This window comes from Lonchura striata, chromosome 6, assembly GCF_050655825.1.
Source record: "Lonchura striata isolate lonStrDom1 chromosome 6, ASM5065582v1, whole genome shotgun sequence".
Lineage (NCBI taxonomy): Eukaryota > Metazoa > Chordata > Aves > Passeriformes > Estrildidae > Lonchura > Lonchura striata.
Window position 1 is genome coordinate 36,372,437 of NC_140708.1, and position 16,958 is coordinate 36,389,394.

At 42.9% G+C, this 16,958-nt stretch overlaps 1 protein-coding gene across 16 annotated transcripts in view; it reads right to left on the reverse strand.

Moving 5' to 3' along the window:
* FGFR2 (fibroblast growth factor receptor 2) overlaps positions 1-16,958 on the reverse strand; it is an 80,526-nt gene that overhangs the window by 19,938 nt on the left and 43,630 nt on the right. For 6 of the 16 annotated variants that reach the window (XM_085583725.1, XM_085583726.1, XM_085583720.1 and 3 more), the window contains 3 exons: positions 9,285-9,475; positions 8,313-8,460; positions 4,265-4,468 (listed from right to left, as the gene is read on the reverse strand). In XM_085583725.1, coding sequence (XP_085439851.1) covers positions 4,265-4,468; positions 8,313-8,460; positions 9,285-9,475 — 543 coding nt within the window. Of the gene's footprint in view, positions 1-4,264; positions 4,469-6,621; positions 6,767-8,312; positions 8,461-9,284; positions 9,476-16,958 lie in introns of all 16 variants that reach the window. The other 10 variants (XM_077784721.2, XM_085583723.1, XM_085583731.1 and 7 more) reach the window with 3 other exon arrangements.

Below are 16,958 nucleotides of genomic sequence, written 5' to 3' on the forward strand. Positions count from 1 at the left end.
ATTATGAAGGGTGTTTTCCTCCACTGATAATTCATACCATGTCCTGGAGCCTAGATCTGTCAGTTCTGGCACTCATGCTGGGACTTTTTAGCAGGCATGCAGTGATTGCCTATAACTGTCAGCTTTTTTGAAGGCTCTGCTGTAAAAGTTAATTTGGAATCATATGCATATTTGTAAATTATAATTAGTAAATAATGCTGTTAGCTGCTGGTAGAAACAGCCCGAGTGACCTGATGCAGGAAAATACAAGGTTAAATGCACTACACAAAACTGAGAAGTCCTCATGTTAAGTACTGACATTTAAAACACATGCACCACCCCTCCATGAAAAGCACTCATTTGGAAACACTTATACACAAAATCATATCCAATAAGTACCACTAAACAAGACAGTGTTTTCCATTAAAAAAAACCCAAGCATAAAGAAAAAAATAAAATAAATATTTAAGGTAAATTCCATTCAACAATATCTTACTGACAGTTATGAATTAATATTTGTACTTCATAGTCTAGTCCTCTAAAAAAATTATGATTTTACTGCTCAATATTACATGAAATACTGCATTACTTCCCCTTTTCCTTATCACTTTTTTTTTTTTTTTTACATTCCAGCTGCCATTATAATTTTGAATTATTGAGCTACCATTTTGAACTATTCTGCTGGGTGAGCTCAAGCCTTGCTTTAAACTGATCAGTCTTTGTTCATCACAAATACACCCATTATATCTTTATGAAGGATTAGACTCCACAACAACAACAACAGACATAAATTAATGGGAGTGTATTTTAAATGTAAGCATTAAAAAGATCACTGCTTCCTGTTTAAGACGCATGTTGAGGGGGTCCAAATTTGACAGATTGACTGTGACAGCCCTAACAAAAACCTTTAGTGATGACAAACATTTGTACTTGACTTTGAGCAAGTCACAAGCGATGGCATTGTCTTTTTGTCTGCCTCAATTACAATTTATCTGCTAAAACAAAGGTTCTACAAAGGAGATGTACATCCTATTGAAGGCTACTTTGTACTCTTTGGATAGTGACCCTCTCACTTAAAGCCTGTCCTGCAAATCAGCTTGTGAGGCTCAATCCCACAAATTCTCCATCCCCTCCCTCTCAAGCTGGCACCTCCACACAGGTAACACTTAACTGCTTTGATGAAAAAAGGAGCTGCCTGCTGGATTTCCATGGAAAAACCTGAAAACCAAGTACCAGATCCTGGGGAGGATGAGGATGCTAGGGGATGGGAACTGATAATTCCTGACTTCACCCTGACCCTTGCTGCAAACGCCAACAGAACTGCATTTTGGCAGGGGAAAAATGCCTGCATGTGGGGAATGATAAAATCCTGTGGTGGCTCAGGCTAAACAGTGCAGGAGGATCCAAACCAAACCATATGTTACTCAGCAAGACTCTTCTCCTGCTCAGACAAGATGGCATCAGAGCTGTGCAAACGTCTCTCTCTGAACCAGGATTATTTTCCAGCCCAGATCCTCGGGGACCCTGACCCAGCAGCAGAGGAGCTTTGAAAACAGTATCAAGAATTTCCCAGTCTGTGGCCTCATTTCTCTGGAATTCCAACAAATCCCATCATCACCCAGCCCCATTCTCACAGCCTACCTGCCACGAGCATCTTGCTCCCTTCCCACCTCATCCCTCCCACACACAGCACCAAGGGAAACCTCCTGTGATCCACAGATAAATAAAGGTTTAGTGACAAAACCCCACCAAGTCTACATACAATCCTCTGAAACACAAATAAACTGGAACAAAGTGAGCTTGGTGGCACAATAAAACAGGGTTGAATGATCCAGAAACACACACCCTTTAAATAAAACATCTGGACTATTTTTCAATTCTTCACTTGTGACAACAGCCCTGAAATCCAAAACCAGATTTAAAAGATGCAGAAACTGAAGAGCTGCTGCAGCCTCAGCATCAAGAAGAAATGAAGGAATATTCACAAGCGACTCTTCAGGGACTGCTTGTCTCATCCTGCCTTTGCAAACTGACCAGTGAAATCATCAAATCAGAAATACAGATTTCAGACAATGCTTACACAGTAGTTACATTTTCTTCCATGCAGACACAAGAGCAGAGAGACCTTCAATGAGCAACTGCTGCTAACAAAACAGTACCAGGAGCAATTTGGAGTAGTGGGATTTTTGCTTAGGCGTTGAAAAAGCATTTGCACTTTCAAATATAATTTTTTTTTTTTAAAGTATTCCCAGTTTTAAAAGCAAAATGCCATTTCGGCTAAAAATATGTAGAAATACTGAAATAAATTGATAAAACCCAACGTGACAAACATGTTGTAAGACAGTTTCTTTCCTCTGTGCAAACAATAGCTTTGGAGAAGGTCCATATTGCATCATTTAAGGATAAATAGCTGAAGTGAGGGCAGTGGTTGGCACTGCTGTCACATGCAATGAAATAACACTCTGCTCCCCGAGGAGCCATTTCCAGCTGACACAACTGAGCTCACACCAAACCCTAGGTATTTTTTTTACCATCAACTTGTCTCTGAGTCATTAGGCTTTTATATTCAGGCAGAAATCTAATAAATGTCTCCTATCTAAGCAGTTGATGTGTATCTCTCTCTGGCTAAGCACACAACCTCTGAAAGGCCTCCTTTGTCCACAAAGCTGCAGACACAGATTTCTAGCCAGAGAGATGTGTGAATATTGGGCTGAGGGCTTCTCATCACTCTTTCTGACACACTCAGAGTGAAAAGTCTCTCTTTGTCCCAGTGGTACTCAAACAAATGTGCAAAATCAAAATTACAAAAAAAAAAAAAAAAAAAAAAAAAAGACAAAATCAAAAAACAAACAAAACAACAAAAAACCCCACCAAAAATCCAAAATCCCCTACAAACATCCTAAAGTGGCAAAGAAAGATTAAAAAAAAAAAAGAATTAACATTTTTTTGCACGTTAAACAAACCAAATATCTTTCAGATTGAAAAAAGTTCAGGTCCCTCACCTCAAGGTTCTGTAAAATACTGAATTCAGAGGAAGGTAGCTAAAGTATTCCACTCCTTGGTATTTTTAACCAACAAAATTCAGACACCATGAAACGAGGGTCCAGAAAAATATAATGCTGCTCAGAATTTCCCACTCTGTGTGCCCATACATGTAATTTCAAACACTTACCCATGCTGAAGAACCCTTTTTAAGGTACATGTATTACTCTGACAGTGACAATATTCTGGACTGTAAAAACAAATCTGCAGAAATCCTGCACCACTACTCATGGTGCAGATGGACACAAAGTGAACCCTCACATCCCAGGTCCCTGGCCAGGGCTTGGATCCAACCCCCCTAGACAGAATTTTTTTGGCTGCTGAGGTGAACCCCAGCTTCAGATTCCAACATCCCCCATCCTGCAGGGCTGAAATCTGGGGGTGCAGAGGCCTGGCCTCAAGACCTAGTGCAGGAAAATCAAAACCTATTAAACACCAGCTTCTAAAAACACCACAAATCCTTCAGGAGAGGACAGAGTGTGGGAATGGAGGCTGTTTTGGCAAGTGGTGGCCTGTGATAAAGCCAAAGTCCTGTTACTTGTTCAACTGGTTCATTGCTCGTGGTATCTCCCTCTCCAGTATTGCTCATTGCCAACCACAAACAATTGTAAAATATATTTCATGCGATGCTGTTGTGTGCATTTTAAATCTGGCACTTGCTTTTGTTTCTTACTCAAAAGCATCATTATCGTAATCAAGCTGCCCAAAATCTGATATAGTATCTCACTATTTTTACTTTATTACAGTCTTTTTTCTATTTTGGGGTGTTTTCTGGAGGCCTGGCTATGAAACTCCCTCCCTTCAGTCTTCAAAAGTCTCCCTGAAAAATACCTCTCTGCATCTGGTACCTAGTTACCACAATAATAATCACCTTAGAAACATCATAAATATACAATTAAACAGGATTCTGCTCCAGAGCCCATTATGGCAGTAACATTTTTTCCATTGACGCCAACAAGCTGCGGGATCAGGCCCCAAAATAGCTGAAATACATTTTTTTCCCCTCATGTACAGACTGCTAATACAGGAAATATTTCATTTTTTTACATTTCTCCCCTCTCTAACAGCCCTACCCTGATTTCCTCGAGATGCCCATCGCTGTGCTAAGCTCCCTCCCACCCCTTACCGCAACCTGCTGCAATTTATTAATTCCCTTCTTCCCTTCCCTTTCCTCAGCAGGAGGATGTGCTGGCTTAGTGGTTGGGGTGAGAAAAAAGTTTTTTTGAAACTCTTTATCTACTTTCTGTTACCTGTCTGCGCAGGGGGATTCGCTTGGTCAGCTTGTGGACAGCGGGCTGGCTGCTGAAATCCGGCTTCTTGGTGGTGTTCTTCATGCGGCACAGGATCACTGTCAGCACCATGCAGGCTATCAGGAACACCCCTATGCAGTAAATTGCTATTTCCACGTAGTCTGGAGAGGCTGGGTATTCCTTTTCTTTCTCAGGAGCTGGGTGGGAAGGTTGCAGGAGGGAACAATCATGCCACAGGGTTAGCAAACAGGGCAGCGTTCGGCACAGCGCTTGGAGTAAGTAATGGTAAAATATAAAATATAAATTCCTCCGTGATGTTCAGAGCACTGGGTGTTTAGGCCATCTTGTAATCTAAGAGCAATTATTTTTTGCAGATTACTGCTTTGATTTTTCAGTTTGCACCGAGCATGAGCTCGTGCATCTATGTATGCAGACACAAACGTATACACGTGTCTGCCTAGGTAGGTACGTACACATACACTGAAATATTGCATGATCAAGGATCGTTTTAGAGGGACGAAAAATTGTTCAAACTAGGCTCAGGTTAATTTTGTTACTCAAGCCAAATTGCAAAAACACAGCAATTCTTGTGAACTACACCAAAGCACATCTAAAGATAAAACTGAATTAGCTAGCCTGAATGAAAAGTGTCTAAATTTGAAAATAAATGTTTGGGCTTGAGCCTGCTTGAGTCTGCCTGTTTATTCAAAATTTGCAGTAGGATCTTAAAACACAGAGGGAAGGGAGGATGAATCAGTCCCCCATCATGTCTATAAAGTCAGTTTAGGGGTTTCAAAAGGGTTTCAAGGAGCTGGCTGTCCAGCTGCTCAACCAGCTGTGCTTCATGCTGGGTGCCCAACTCCCCTGAGGTCCTTTGAGGAGCCCAGTGCTGGATTAAAAAGCATAATTGAAGCATAATTGAAAAAGGAATTGGCAGCAACACGTTAATTAACGAGCCCTCTTCAGTGAGGACGGCAGTAACCTCATCAGTGGTTACTGGCCTATGAGATTAGATTTGGGAGGGAGTGGCTCTACAGAGCTGTTGCTCTGATTGAAACCATTTTGAAGCTATCTTCAAGACAGTTATATGTGCAAACAGTGTCCCTAATCCCTTATCTGGGATTCAACCCCCGGATAAACAGCATTCCACAGCCATCAGCGGTCACTCCACAAGCAATGCACGTTTCAAGCTGAAATTTTCTCGTGCCTTTCCAAGCTTAGAAAAATACTTTGTTAAAAGAAAATGGGTTTAAAAAAATGCTGTTCAAGCACTTGCAAAATGCAAACATTGCCAGCAGAAGCAAACTCTACATAAGCACTGCTCTGCCTGCTTGGTGACACTTCACAGGCTCGGGGTTCAGTTCAGAGTGAGATGGAATAAAGCTGCCTTGTTCAATATATTTCAGTAAAAGGTAAGAAATTATCTGCAGACAGTGGGAACATTTAACTCCCACATTGTGAGCCTCAGCAATACGCACATGCAGGTTTTGTTGTACCTCTTACTTAGGATTAACAATTAATAAATGTTAAGCACAAGATGACCCAGCAAACCTCAGGTAGTTCATGTTTTTTTCCAAAGGAACTCCGGAGGCAGCTGCCAACAGTTATAAATGAGAAAATTTGACTAATGTCAAAACCAACTACGGTTACATCTTCTAACAGCTGATAATAATTTTCAGGCAATAAAGCACATTGATGTTTGTTTCTTTTAAGGACAGAAACATCATCAACCCCAGAACAGCAAGACATGCTTTGCAGTAAAAGCAAATGACTACTTATTTCCTTAGAGCATGCAATGTTTAAAGATGCACGGAGCCGATTCCCAAGATATGGAAGGCACTGCTTCTGTACATGATCCTCTGGCATTGAAACTGGAATTTCCATGAGAGATATGCATGATAGGTAAAAGTGAATTGAAGTACACTGAACAGCTCAGGCATTTTAATGAGCCAGTACATAACTATGGCCAAATTAGTTCCAAACTTTGTAACGAACTGAATTTCATCCTCTTGACAAAGTTTACAATGATTTATGGGCTAATTTTCAGTTGTCTCACTGAAGTGCTAAGGAAATGCAACTCCTTAGCATTTCTGATGATGTAAAAGCATTTCAATTAAGTGGAATAGCCACATACTCCACTCTTCTGTTGTTGTTGCCGTTTGGTTTTTGGAGTTGCAAACACGTGACAGAACAACTCACTTTCTTGAGACAACTGCGCTTAAAAAAACCAAAATCATTGTAAAAGTCTTTTTTTTTTTTGAGACAGAAGCCGTGCTAATTCTTCAGCAATCAACAAGGGGAGGGGAGGGGAAAAAAAGAGGAAAAACCACAGAAAGAGAGCAGTGTATACCTGGCAGAACTGTCAACCATGCAGTGTGAAAGGATATCCCAATAGAATTACCCGCCAAGCATGTATACTCCCCAGCATCCTCAAAAGTTACATTCCGTATATAGAGAACCTCAATTTCTTTGTCCGTGGTGTTAACACCGGCAGCCTAAAAAAAAACAAGAGGGAAGCAAGAGAAAAAGCTAGACACTGAGAGAAATTTTGTGGATAGGGAGGTGGAGCCACAGGGCTTTGCACTTGGTAAAGGCAGAGGTGGAGAGATGCAAAGCTCCTTCCCCATCCACAATCCCTCATCCAAAAGGCGTTTACCAACAGGTCCCAGCTCACCTCAGAAAGTAATCAACACCCTTCACCAGGCCTAAACTCACCACCTAAACATGCATGCAATGAAAAGACATGGAAAAATTCACCCACAAATCTTTTTTTTTTTTTTTGCCTTCTTCTTTTGCGACGAGAGAAAGTTGAAAGAAAAACAAAGAGAAAACAAAGTAGGACAGAATGTGGGATCCTTCACATGTAGAGACGTGTTTCAGAAGAAAGAATCTAAAGTAAAAGTATACTCTAAAATGATAAAAAAGGGGTGAATTCTGTTCCAAAAGACAAATTTGTAGCTGTCTTAGATGGTATGATCCTTGCATCACCCACTGCACTGCACTTTTGAGTAGTAACTACTACTGTACATTGTGAAGAGTTGCCAAATCTCATTTAAATCTCAGATCTGGAAATATTTGATGGTTTGCCTAGAAGCACAGTGAAAATTATCCCAATTCTTGCTCAGAAATCAGAGATCTTGTTCAGTTGTGGCTCTCACAGGTGGGAGAGAAAAGACTTCAAAGGTTTGAGAACCAGACAATAGAAATAAAATATATTTTTCTACAACCTAAAGATTGAGGGGAAAAAAAACTGCACGTTTTTCATTTTTTATTCGTGATCTTCCAGACTTGTGCACCACTCCAAGTATCCAAACTCATACAAATGGAGTAAATTTTAGGCCTGGAACTCCCCAGCTGCCCCAAGATGGGCACATCAGAGCGTCAGCATCAAGAGCTCAGTGATGGAGGTTTAGAGAAATTAATGTTTGCTACTTTTGATCTCTGTTCCATTCAAAAATGTTACTTTGAAATACACAATCAGGGAATAAATACCTTTTTGTTGGACAATTTTGAGGTTAATTTAATTGTGGGCTGCAGTCACACGGTTGCCTGTCTTTATCGTTACTGCTGAGTAAAACCCAGTTAGTAATGGGTGAGTAAGACCTGGAAAAATCCTCCCACCTGCACAGTCACAGTGACTAAACTGACCTGACTTGTGCTCCAGGGGGTTTTTATGTGAACAGGTCATATACATACACACCTATGTGTATATATAAATATACACTGCTAGGCTGTAATTACATTATTCAAGGAGTACCCTTGGTGTGAACTGCAGAGTATGCAGAATCAACAACAAAACTGTTCAGCACACACAGACACAAAGACACCAAAGAGAGAATAAAGATCAGCAAACAGAAACCAAAGCAGTGCTTCTGGTACAGAGAATATTGTGGGAATTTTTCCATGGCTGCTGGTGTAACACCAGCTGCATCACCAAAGGAGGATTACACATATACCACCAAGGCCAGAGAGTATCCTACAAGCTGCCTGCAGTCTCCCAAAGCACCATTTTTTCCAGCTTGCTTTAAAAAACGTTGTTACCTTGTATGCTTGGCAGAACAGAGAGCCAGGCAGACTGGTTGGCCTCCCCTATATAATTGGAGACCTTACAAATATATTCTCCAGCGTCCACCTCTGTCACATTGTACAGTGTCAGCACTTCAGCATTGGAACTATTTATCCCCGAGTGCTAGAACAGACCAATAACACAGGAGAACAACGTCACTGCTGCCCAGAACGGACACCAATCTGTCTATGGTCCCACCACCAACACGTCACCAGAATATTCCACATCAGCTTCTAAACACTGAAAGGCTTGGGGTTGGAATTTGTAGGGTTTTTTATTTTCCTTTCGGTTGTTGTTGTTGTTGTTTGGTTTTCTTACATCTGCAGCATCACACGAGGAGTTAGAAAACAGCAGCGTGGGGGGAAAAAAGAATCCACCTAGGCAGGTATTGCATGGGACAAGCAGGTATAGAGCTGGCTGTCCTGCCTGACAGAGTTTTGGCAATGCCACCCAGCTTGGAAAGCTTCAGTTTCCCTGTCAGGCTTGCTCCAAACGGGCAGGTATGACAGTACCAATACACTGCTCCAAACCCGACATCTCAGCATCCTGACAGCCCAGTCCTCCAGCAAGCCTTTGGCAGCAGCTGCCATGTTTCTTTGAAATCAAGAGGCTGAAGAAACATGAAAGAAACGGAGTAGATTGTCCCAGGTATGTTTTGGATGCTTTCTACCCATACAGAAATGTCAGTGATGTTCTTTAGAAGGATTTTCATTTTTTCTTAACAAGTCATGCCTGAAACATTCAGATATAAACGATTTCTCATGGAAGTAAAAAGGAGCAAAACAGTGTCGATAAGCTGCACAGTTAGCATTCAGACAATCTAACTCATCATTTCACTTCTAACATAAACATCTCCACTTTCAAAAGAAGCTCAGAACTCAAAATCCTCGGATTTACACCACGCTCTAAAGAAGGCATCACCACCGCCGGCATCTGCGAAGCCTCACCTTTAAAACCTGGAGATAAGGCAGCCCGTCTGGCCCGTATTTACTGCCGTTCCTCTCCACGTGCTTTATCCACTGGATGTGGGGCTGGGCATCGCTGTAGACCTTGCAGACAAACTCCACGTCCCCCCCGACCACGGCGGAGGCGTTGGCGGGGAGCCCCGCCTGCAGGATGGGCCGGTGCGGGGAGCGCTCTGCGCCAGCAGGGAACGGCGGGGAAGGAGCAAGAGAGAGAGAGAGAGAAATAAAGATGCATAAATAAGCAGGGCTGCCAAGAAAACTGTAAGTGAACCCCAGCCAAAAAGCCCTGTAAGCCTGTTGGCTGACTCCTCCGAAGTAACGCCGCAGCCAAAGCGTGTAACAAAACCTGCAGTTCAAAGGAGATGGCTTGAGCGCTACACTTGTAATTTAAAGAATAGCCATTTGGGGGGAGGGAGGGAAAAACCCCGCTTAAAACACTTTGCTCATTTTCCGTGGTTTAACTCAGCCCTAATTAGGTAAAATATCTCCTTTTGGGTTTTTTTAAGCTACCGTAATTAAGTTACCTCTGAGTTCTAGAACGTCTTGACTCAACTAGACCTCCACACATTAAGAAGAAATATTATTGTTCAATTTTTGATTAATTTTTTGATTAAGAAGAAATATTATTGACACACATTAGGAAGAAATATTATTGATTAATTTTGAATAATGATTGATTTAAAACATGTTAAAATAAACCAAAAGGAATTTCTCAGAAATAGCAGCAGAAGTGCAGGATGCACAAACTAGGCAGCTCAGCTTCCTAAAATGCTCCAATCAGTGCCACCACCACCATCCAGACACAGCAGCAGAAACACTGCTTCGTTCTTATTCTCACCAAGACACAGGCAAATACAGAGCTCTCTGGAAAATGAAAGTGTATTTAATGTGAGCCAATTCAGCTTCTAATCTATGCCCATGCATAAGCATTTCTCACACATTTTCAGGCAACCTCTCATGGGGAGCAGCTGAGGGAATTGAGGTTATTTAGCCTGGAGAAAAGGAGGTTCAGGAGGGACCTTCTCACTCTCTACAACTCCCTGATAGGATGTTTGAGCCAGGTGGGAGCCAGGCTCCTCTCACAGGTGACAGGAGGAGGGGAAATGGCCTCGGGTTGTGCCAGGGGAGGGTTTGGATTTGGTATCAGGGGAAATTCCCTCACCAAAAGGGCTGCCCAGCTTTGGAACAGGCTAAAGGACATCTGAAGGTCATGTGTGTAGATGTGATATGTGGGGATGTGGTTTATGGGTGGCCTTGGCGCTGCTGGGTTAATTAATTGGACTCAATGATTTTAGGGGGCTTTTCCAACCTGAACAATTCTATGAATCAGAAGTGAAATGCTCGCTGGCCATCCCCAGCCTCAGCTTCACATTCTCCCCTGCTCCAGGAATTCTTTCAAAGATAAGTAAAAAATAGCAGACCTAAATATTTATTTTTAGAGGCTATATACTGTAAATGCTCTGACATTACAAGCCAAATCAGCTGAATTTCAAACCGAGCGTTCTTTCTTAAACATACTTGTCTCCAATAAATTGTTTCACAAGCAAACATTGTGAGTATAATAGCAAATAATGATGCCATTGAACAATGGGATCTTTTATACAGTCCAATACATTTGGCATGCAGCAAACATCTACTGGGAATTTATTCACTGAGGCTATGCTGGCAGCACACTACAAAGCAGCAGTCTTATTTTACTTGTGGCAAAAGTGCACTTGAATTGCAGTTACTAAATTATTCCATGGCTATGTGTGTCATTTTTGAAGATCTAGGAACAGTTTCATATTTTTTAATTTGTAAATTGCAGTAGAACATATAAATTATTATTTTACAGTTCTGGAGAGAACTTTTAGTTTCTCACCTTATACTAAATAAGCTCTAATTCCATCTCCCTCATTCCTTCATTTGGGTACAAAAACAGCAAGCAAAAATCTCTCTTTAATAGAAACCTTACACCATCTTCCAAAACTTATTACAGCTGCCTTCGGTATAAAATGAAACCTTAGAGAATGTTATTTAAAATGTTTTTTAGAAGTCAGTAGGCCTCATGTTTCATTTCTCCACATCAGGGTTTGATTTCCTTTGTGACCTTATTCTCTGCCCTTTAACAAACCAGAGAATGAGGCCTGAAACATCTTGGAAAAGTTCCTACTATGCCAACATCCACACACAAGACGTGTTTCGTTTATCCTGATAGCCATCAATGATTTAATCTTTTATTGATGACTGTCAAGCATTTCCTCTACCAAAAAAGAGGAGGCAAAGCAAAGGAGTAAAAGCAGAGTTCTCACACTCTTGGCCCCCAGTTTTATTAAAAAAATTAAAGTGTGTGTATGTGGATGGGCATATACGTATGGCTGTTTGTGAAATTTCTTCTCTAAAGGGAAATATGTTAAAAATAAACTTTTGTTGCCTTCCCCCACATGGATCAGTATTCACCAACTCCTCCACTTCAGCAGAGGGGAGTAGTCCTGTGCCCACACAGGCAAACAGCACAGGAGAACAAAACCATCACCATGTAAATCCAGCAGGCATGGGGTCCAAAGAGCCCACAAAAAACACTCAGGATTGGGAAAAATAACTACAAAGAAACTTCCATAATTACCAACGACCAAGCTTAATTCTGTAGAGCACCTTTTCCTGGAAATACTCGTTTCAGGACGTTATCCAAAAACATCCTGAAGTTATCCTACGTCTCTGCAAACCCACACACATCCAAGGTCTCTGTTAAGCACAGGTACTGTCAAAGCCATATTCATAAATCTCACATCACTATTCAGCATTTAAAATACAAGCTGTACATTTGTAAGCAGATATCATCACTCAAACAGCTAGCTGCACTAATATTAGATGGAAACAGCATGTTCCTTTCTACTGAACACCAGCAAAGGAGTCAAAATTGCCTTTAAAAAAAATTTTAAGGCTGGTGAAAGTGATAGTATCATTACCTAATAATTATAATCAAGATCATCACTAAAACACTGTGACCATATACATCTCCAGTTATTTAAATAATATTTTTATACAAAACAAGCTGGCAGCAAATCTCATAGCTCTGGGGAGTGATTTCACTATTCCTTGTTCATTCATTATTTTTTGAATTTTGAATAAACACCTTGAGAAATAAATATATGCTGCCTGAGCACTGACATTTCAGTGTTACAATCTCACTAATGACACAATTTGTTATAAAAACAAGTCAAAAACTTATACTATAATACAGAAAATCACTCCCAACATGCTTCCTGCTGGATCCCACCACAAGAGACAAGATACCAGCTTGCAGTTTAGATACAAAATCAACATCATCCCCGTCTGAGGAATTAGTTATCTACAAAACACAGAGTCAAAATGATTGCTCACATGAGATATATCAGATTCAAGGCCACAAGCACCTAAATTTTACACCACCATAAAAGTGCCCAGGGTTTGAATATTTCTGCTCACTTATCTGTAGACAAACAAGAGTTGCTATCTGAAGGGATACTGACAAAGAGACCTTGCCCAAAAGGCTTAGAGGAAACTGTCATTTAGCCTGTTAATGTTAAAACTTCAAAATACCTCCTTCCAAGAGATAAAACTACAAAGAATCCAGGAAAGCTGGAAAATTCCAAGTCAAAAAAAAAACAAAAAAAAAAAACCACCCAAAAACAAAAACAAACAAACAAAAAAAAGCGTCAAACAAACAAACAACAACAACAACAACAAAAAAAAAGAAAAACACAAAACAAAAGAAAAAAAAAACCACAAAAAAAAACCTGGCACAATGGAAGGAACTTCCTAGGAAGTCCAAAGTACTGCAGGACACCTAGAGATGGTGGGAGCCTGTCCTGCTACTGGAAATGACTGTAGGAGCCTACACACTTAACAAGGAATCCTGAGAACGGGCTCCTTAAGGAATTTAATCCCCCGAACAGAGGATTCCTTGGCTTTATTTCTTTTTTTTTTTTTTTTTTTTTTTTTTTTTTTTGGTGCTGGGCAAAGGAGAGAGAAGGGGGTAAAGGAGAGAGAAGAGAAAGAGGGAAGTGATGCAGCCGTAGGAGATGAAGATGCTGGGGTGTGGAGGTGGCTGACAGGGGCCAAAGCCCAACCCTCAGAGCAGAGGGAGGCCAGCAGCCACAAGCCCATCGCTCCAGCCCTGGAGCAGGATGGAGCAGCCATGGGAAGGGAGGCTGCTGGCCAAGCACGCTGGCAGAGGGGAGATGCAGGGCAGGAATTGCTGCTGTCAGAGGCCAGGGGAGAGGTTTTGTGGCTGGGAGAGTGGCACTGCTGCCACCAGAGAGCCTTGGCAGGGACAGCAGACAATAAACCCGGAAAGGGGGAGCTCCAGGAGCTTGGCCAGGCCAAGTCTCCTTAGCAACCTGGCTGTGCCAGGGGCTGAGAAGAGCTCTGGGAATTGTCTCTCCAAGCCTCCTTGTCACCCTAGCACAGATAGTTCAGGACCTTTCAGGGGAGCTAAAAGCCAGAACCAAAGCCCATTGAAGTCAGGGGGAAAACTCACATGGAATTCAATGGGCTTTGCATAAGGCATCCGATTCATTGAAAAAAAAAGAAAATGAAAAACTACTCTTATTTTCTGCTTTTGAATGTGCTTGTTTCCTCTCCTTGCAAATGTGTGATTCAAGTGTGGGCTAGAAAAATAAAAGCTTAATAACAAATGCAAGACCAAGCATGAGTTCTGGGGACAATGGAGAGATCCTCAATTAAGGGGGAAAGTGAGGGAGAATAAAATTACCAAAGTTTTAGCTGGACACATTTATCAGAGCCTTTAATCACAGTTTTGAAATGTTACTGACTTCTAGGACTCATCTTGATGGCTGCCACTGAGCAAATACAGAGGGATCCCTCAAATGATGCCTCTGAGCACCAGTTCTGAATCAATAGCTCCTGGAAGAGGTTCTGTGCCTTCAGCCATCACTAAATGAGAAATGAAGTAATTCCAGCTCTCCCTGAAAACACAGACCTGCCATGCCCTCTTCTTCCCCTGGTCAGTGCAGCACCCTCAGCTTTAATTGCTTATTTTGCCTGATTCCAAGCTCAGGAAATATTCAGCAGCAGCCTGGACCATGTTTGGAGAAAACACCTTCCCTCAGATGCTGCAACATCTGTTGCTTTGGAAGATGCTAATTGTGCTGTAAATGATGAGTCTCAAAAACATCCTCCAGCATTTTAGGCCAGACTGTAATCACAGCCTCTTGCACTGGCTTTGGCTTCACGTAGCAAACTTGCAAGATTGAGTTGCAAGCCTTTAAAAAAATTAACCACAGCCTTTTCATTGCAGGCTTGGACTGAAACATTCCTCCCCTGTGTTTCATCTTCACCAAGGAGCAGCACTTTCCCACCATCTCCACTGGGCCATCTCCCTGACCCAGGAGATCTCAGAAGGCTGCTGGGGTCTGGGAGCAGCCCTGCTGATGGAGGAGCAGGGCTCTGTCCCTGAATTAACAGCACATCACATCTGGGCATTCCCCTGGGAAACACTTTGGGGTGTGAAGCCACCTGACACATCCCTTGTGCCACCAAGTGACCCACAGACCTCACAGAGTGGGAAGCCAGCAGTGTCACCCACCTCTGGGACACCCAGAGCCTTCTCCAGCAGTGCCACCCACCTCTGGGACATCCAGAACCTTCTCCAGCAGTTTCACCCATCTCTGGGACACCCAGAGTCCTCTCTAGCAGTGTCACCCACCTCTGGGACACCCAGAGTCCTCTCTAGCAGTGTCACCCACCTCTGGGACACCCAGAACCTTCTCCAGCAGTGTCACCCACCTCTGGGGCATCCAGAACCTTCTCCAGCAGTTTCACCCATCTCTGGGGCATCCAGAACCTTCTCCAGCAGTGTCACCCAACTCTGGGACATCCAGAACCTTCTCCAGCAGTGTCACCCACCTCTGGGACACCCAGAGCCCTCTCCTCATGCCCTCCTCCAACCACTCCCATGGGATTACCAAAGCTGCTCCATCAGGAAGGGCAGTCCCATGGTAACTTTTCAGGTGACTTAACCACTGAAGGCAGGAAGGTGAAACCTCTCAGGTGCAGTTCCAGCTTCCCACAGTGCACCCCACACCACCTCCAAGCTGAAACATGATTTGCTCTCAGAAGTGGCACTAGTGACCATTTCAGTCACAGTCTGAGGGAACAACCCCCTCCATCTGTGCCAGCCACTCTGTCTCTGTGCTCCATTTTTGACATCCCTGTTGAGACATGTAGGCACTGCTACTGCTGGCTCTGCTGCTGCTTTTGGTGATGTGGGTACCTGCTACAGGACTGGAGCATTTACTAAAGCCAAAGGGTCAGCCACAGGATATGTGCCTGATCAGCATCTATTTGGGCTAAATATTAACCATTAGAGGAAAGATTATAAGATTATTAAACGCTTTCTGCTCAGTGAGCAATGAGTTTCAGGTTTCTATCCTGTGCTAGATGACTGCAAAGGCACCAGGTTGCAAGGATCACCACCCTTCATGAAAGATCCCACCTACACTAACTGCAAATCCCTTCCCCAGCACTCAGAGGCTGGATTAATCATTGTTCTCTGAATCAGAGGACCTTTCTGAGGTGATTTCCAGGAGAAACTCCAGCATGAGGAATTGCAGCTTGGGTTTCTGTATAAATCTAGCATTTTCCAGGTTCATACACTGGACCCCATTTGGGACCACACTTGCACTCCACACCCTGAGACAGAGAGGTGTAAAAGGGATCCAGCCAAAGTCATGCCAGCTCCTTCAGGAGTTTTCTCCTCCAAGGTAGCTCTCCACACATGGGCCAAGCCAAGCCTTCACTTCCTCTCCCCAGCACAAATCCATTGCTTAGGGGAACCTGAGCTCTCTGAAATCCTGGAAGCAGAACACTCCTAATGCCACCATTTGCTCCGTGGCGTGGAGGAGGAAGGCTGAGTGATGGCTGCTCATTCAGAAGATCAGAAAGAAGCAGGCAGGTGTAGGCAGAACATCTCTGCTAACAAATGTCACAGGCCAGACGTCCCTGGACCAGGAGCTGAGCAGGCTCCACCAGCTCCACATCACTTGGGGCTTCTCTCTGCACAAGATGAGGCTCTGCATGTTGCTTTCAGCCAACTCAGAAGTGCTGTTCAACTCTCATGTTCCATTTAAACAGACACACAAGGCAAACCCCTCCAGTCATCTCTTCCTGGGTAATTTACACACGCCAAGGCAGAGCCCACAGCAAGTTAGGGATGATGCTCTCTTGCTAAACTCTGCAAAATCACAAGATGCTTGAAGGCTGGAAGGATTAACATCACTGTCACAAAACAGTAAGAGATAAAGACCATCCCTGGCAAGAACACTTGATAAAGAACAGGAGCCTCTCAGGCAGGCTTGCAGAACAGCTTATGGATCAAACCAGCACTACCAGTACTGATGATATCCCACCTTACAAATTTTGGCATCTTTTAACCAGTAGGCATTAGCCAACAAACAGTTCATGCTGCTCCACATTCCAGTACAGCAGGAGTCTCCATGTGCAGCACTTCCTACTGGCTCAACACTACTTGGAGAAATCATTGTGGTGGCCAAAGCTCAAAGGGGCATTGCTGCAGATGGAGCTCCCATGGACCTGGCACAGGGACCTGGGGCCAACCTCCATCACCATTATCTTTGTCCTTTAATTTAGAAGCCTTTTACACAAATTTGAGGC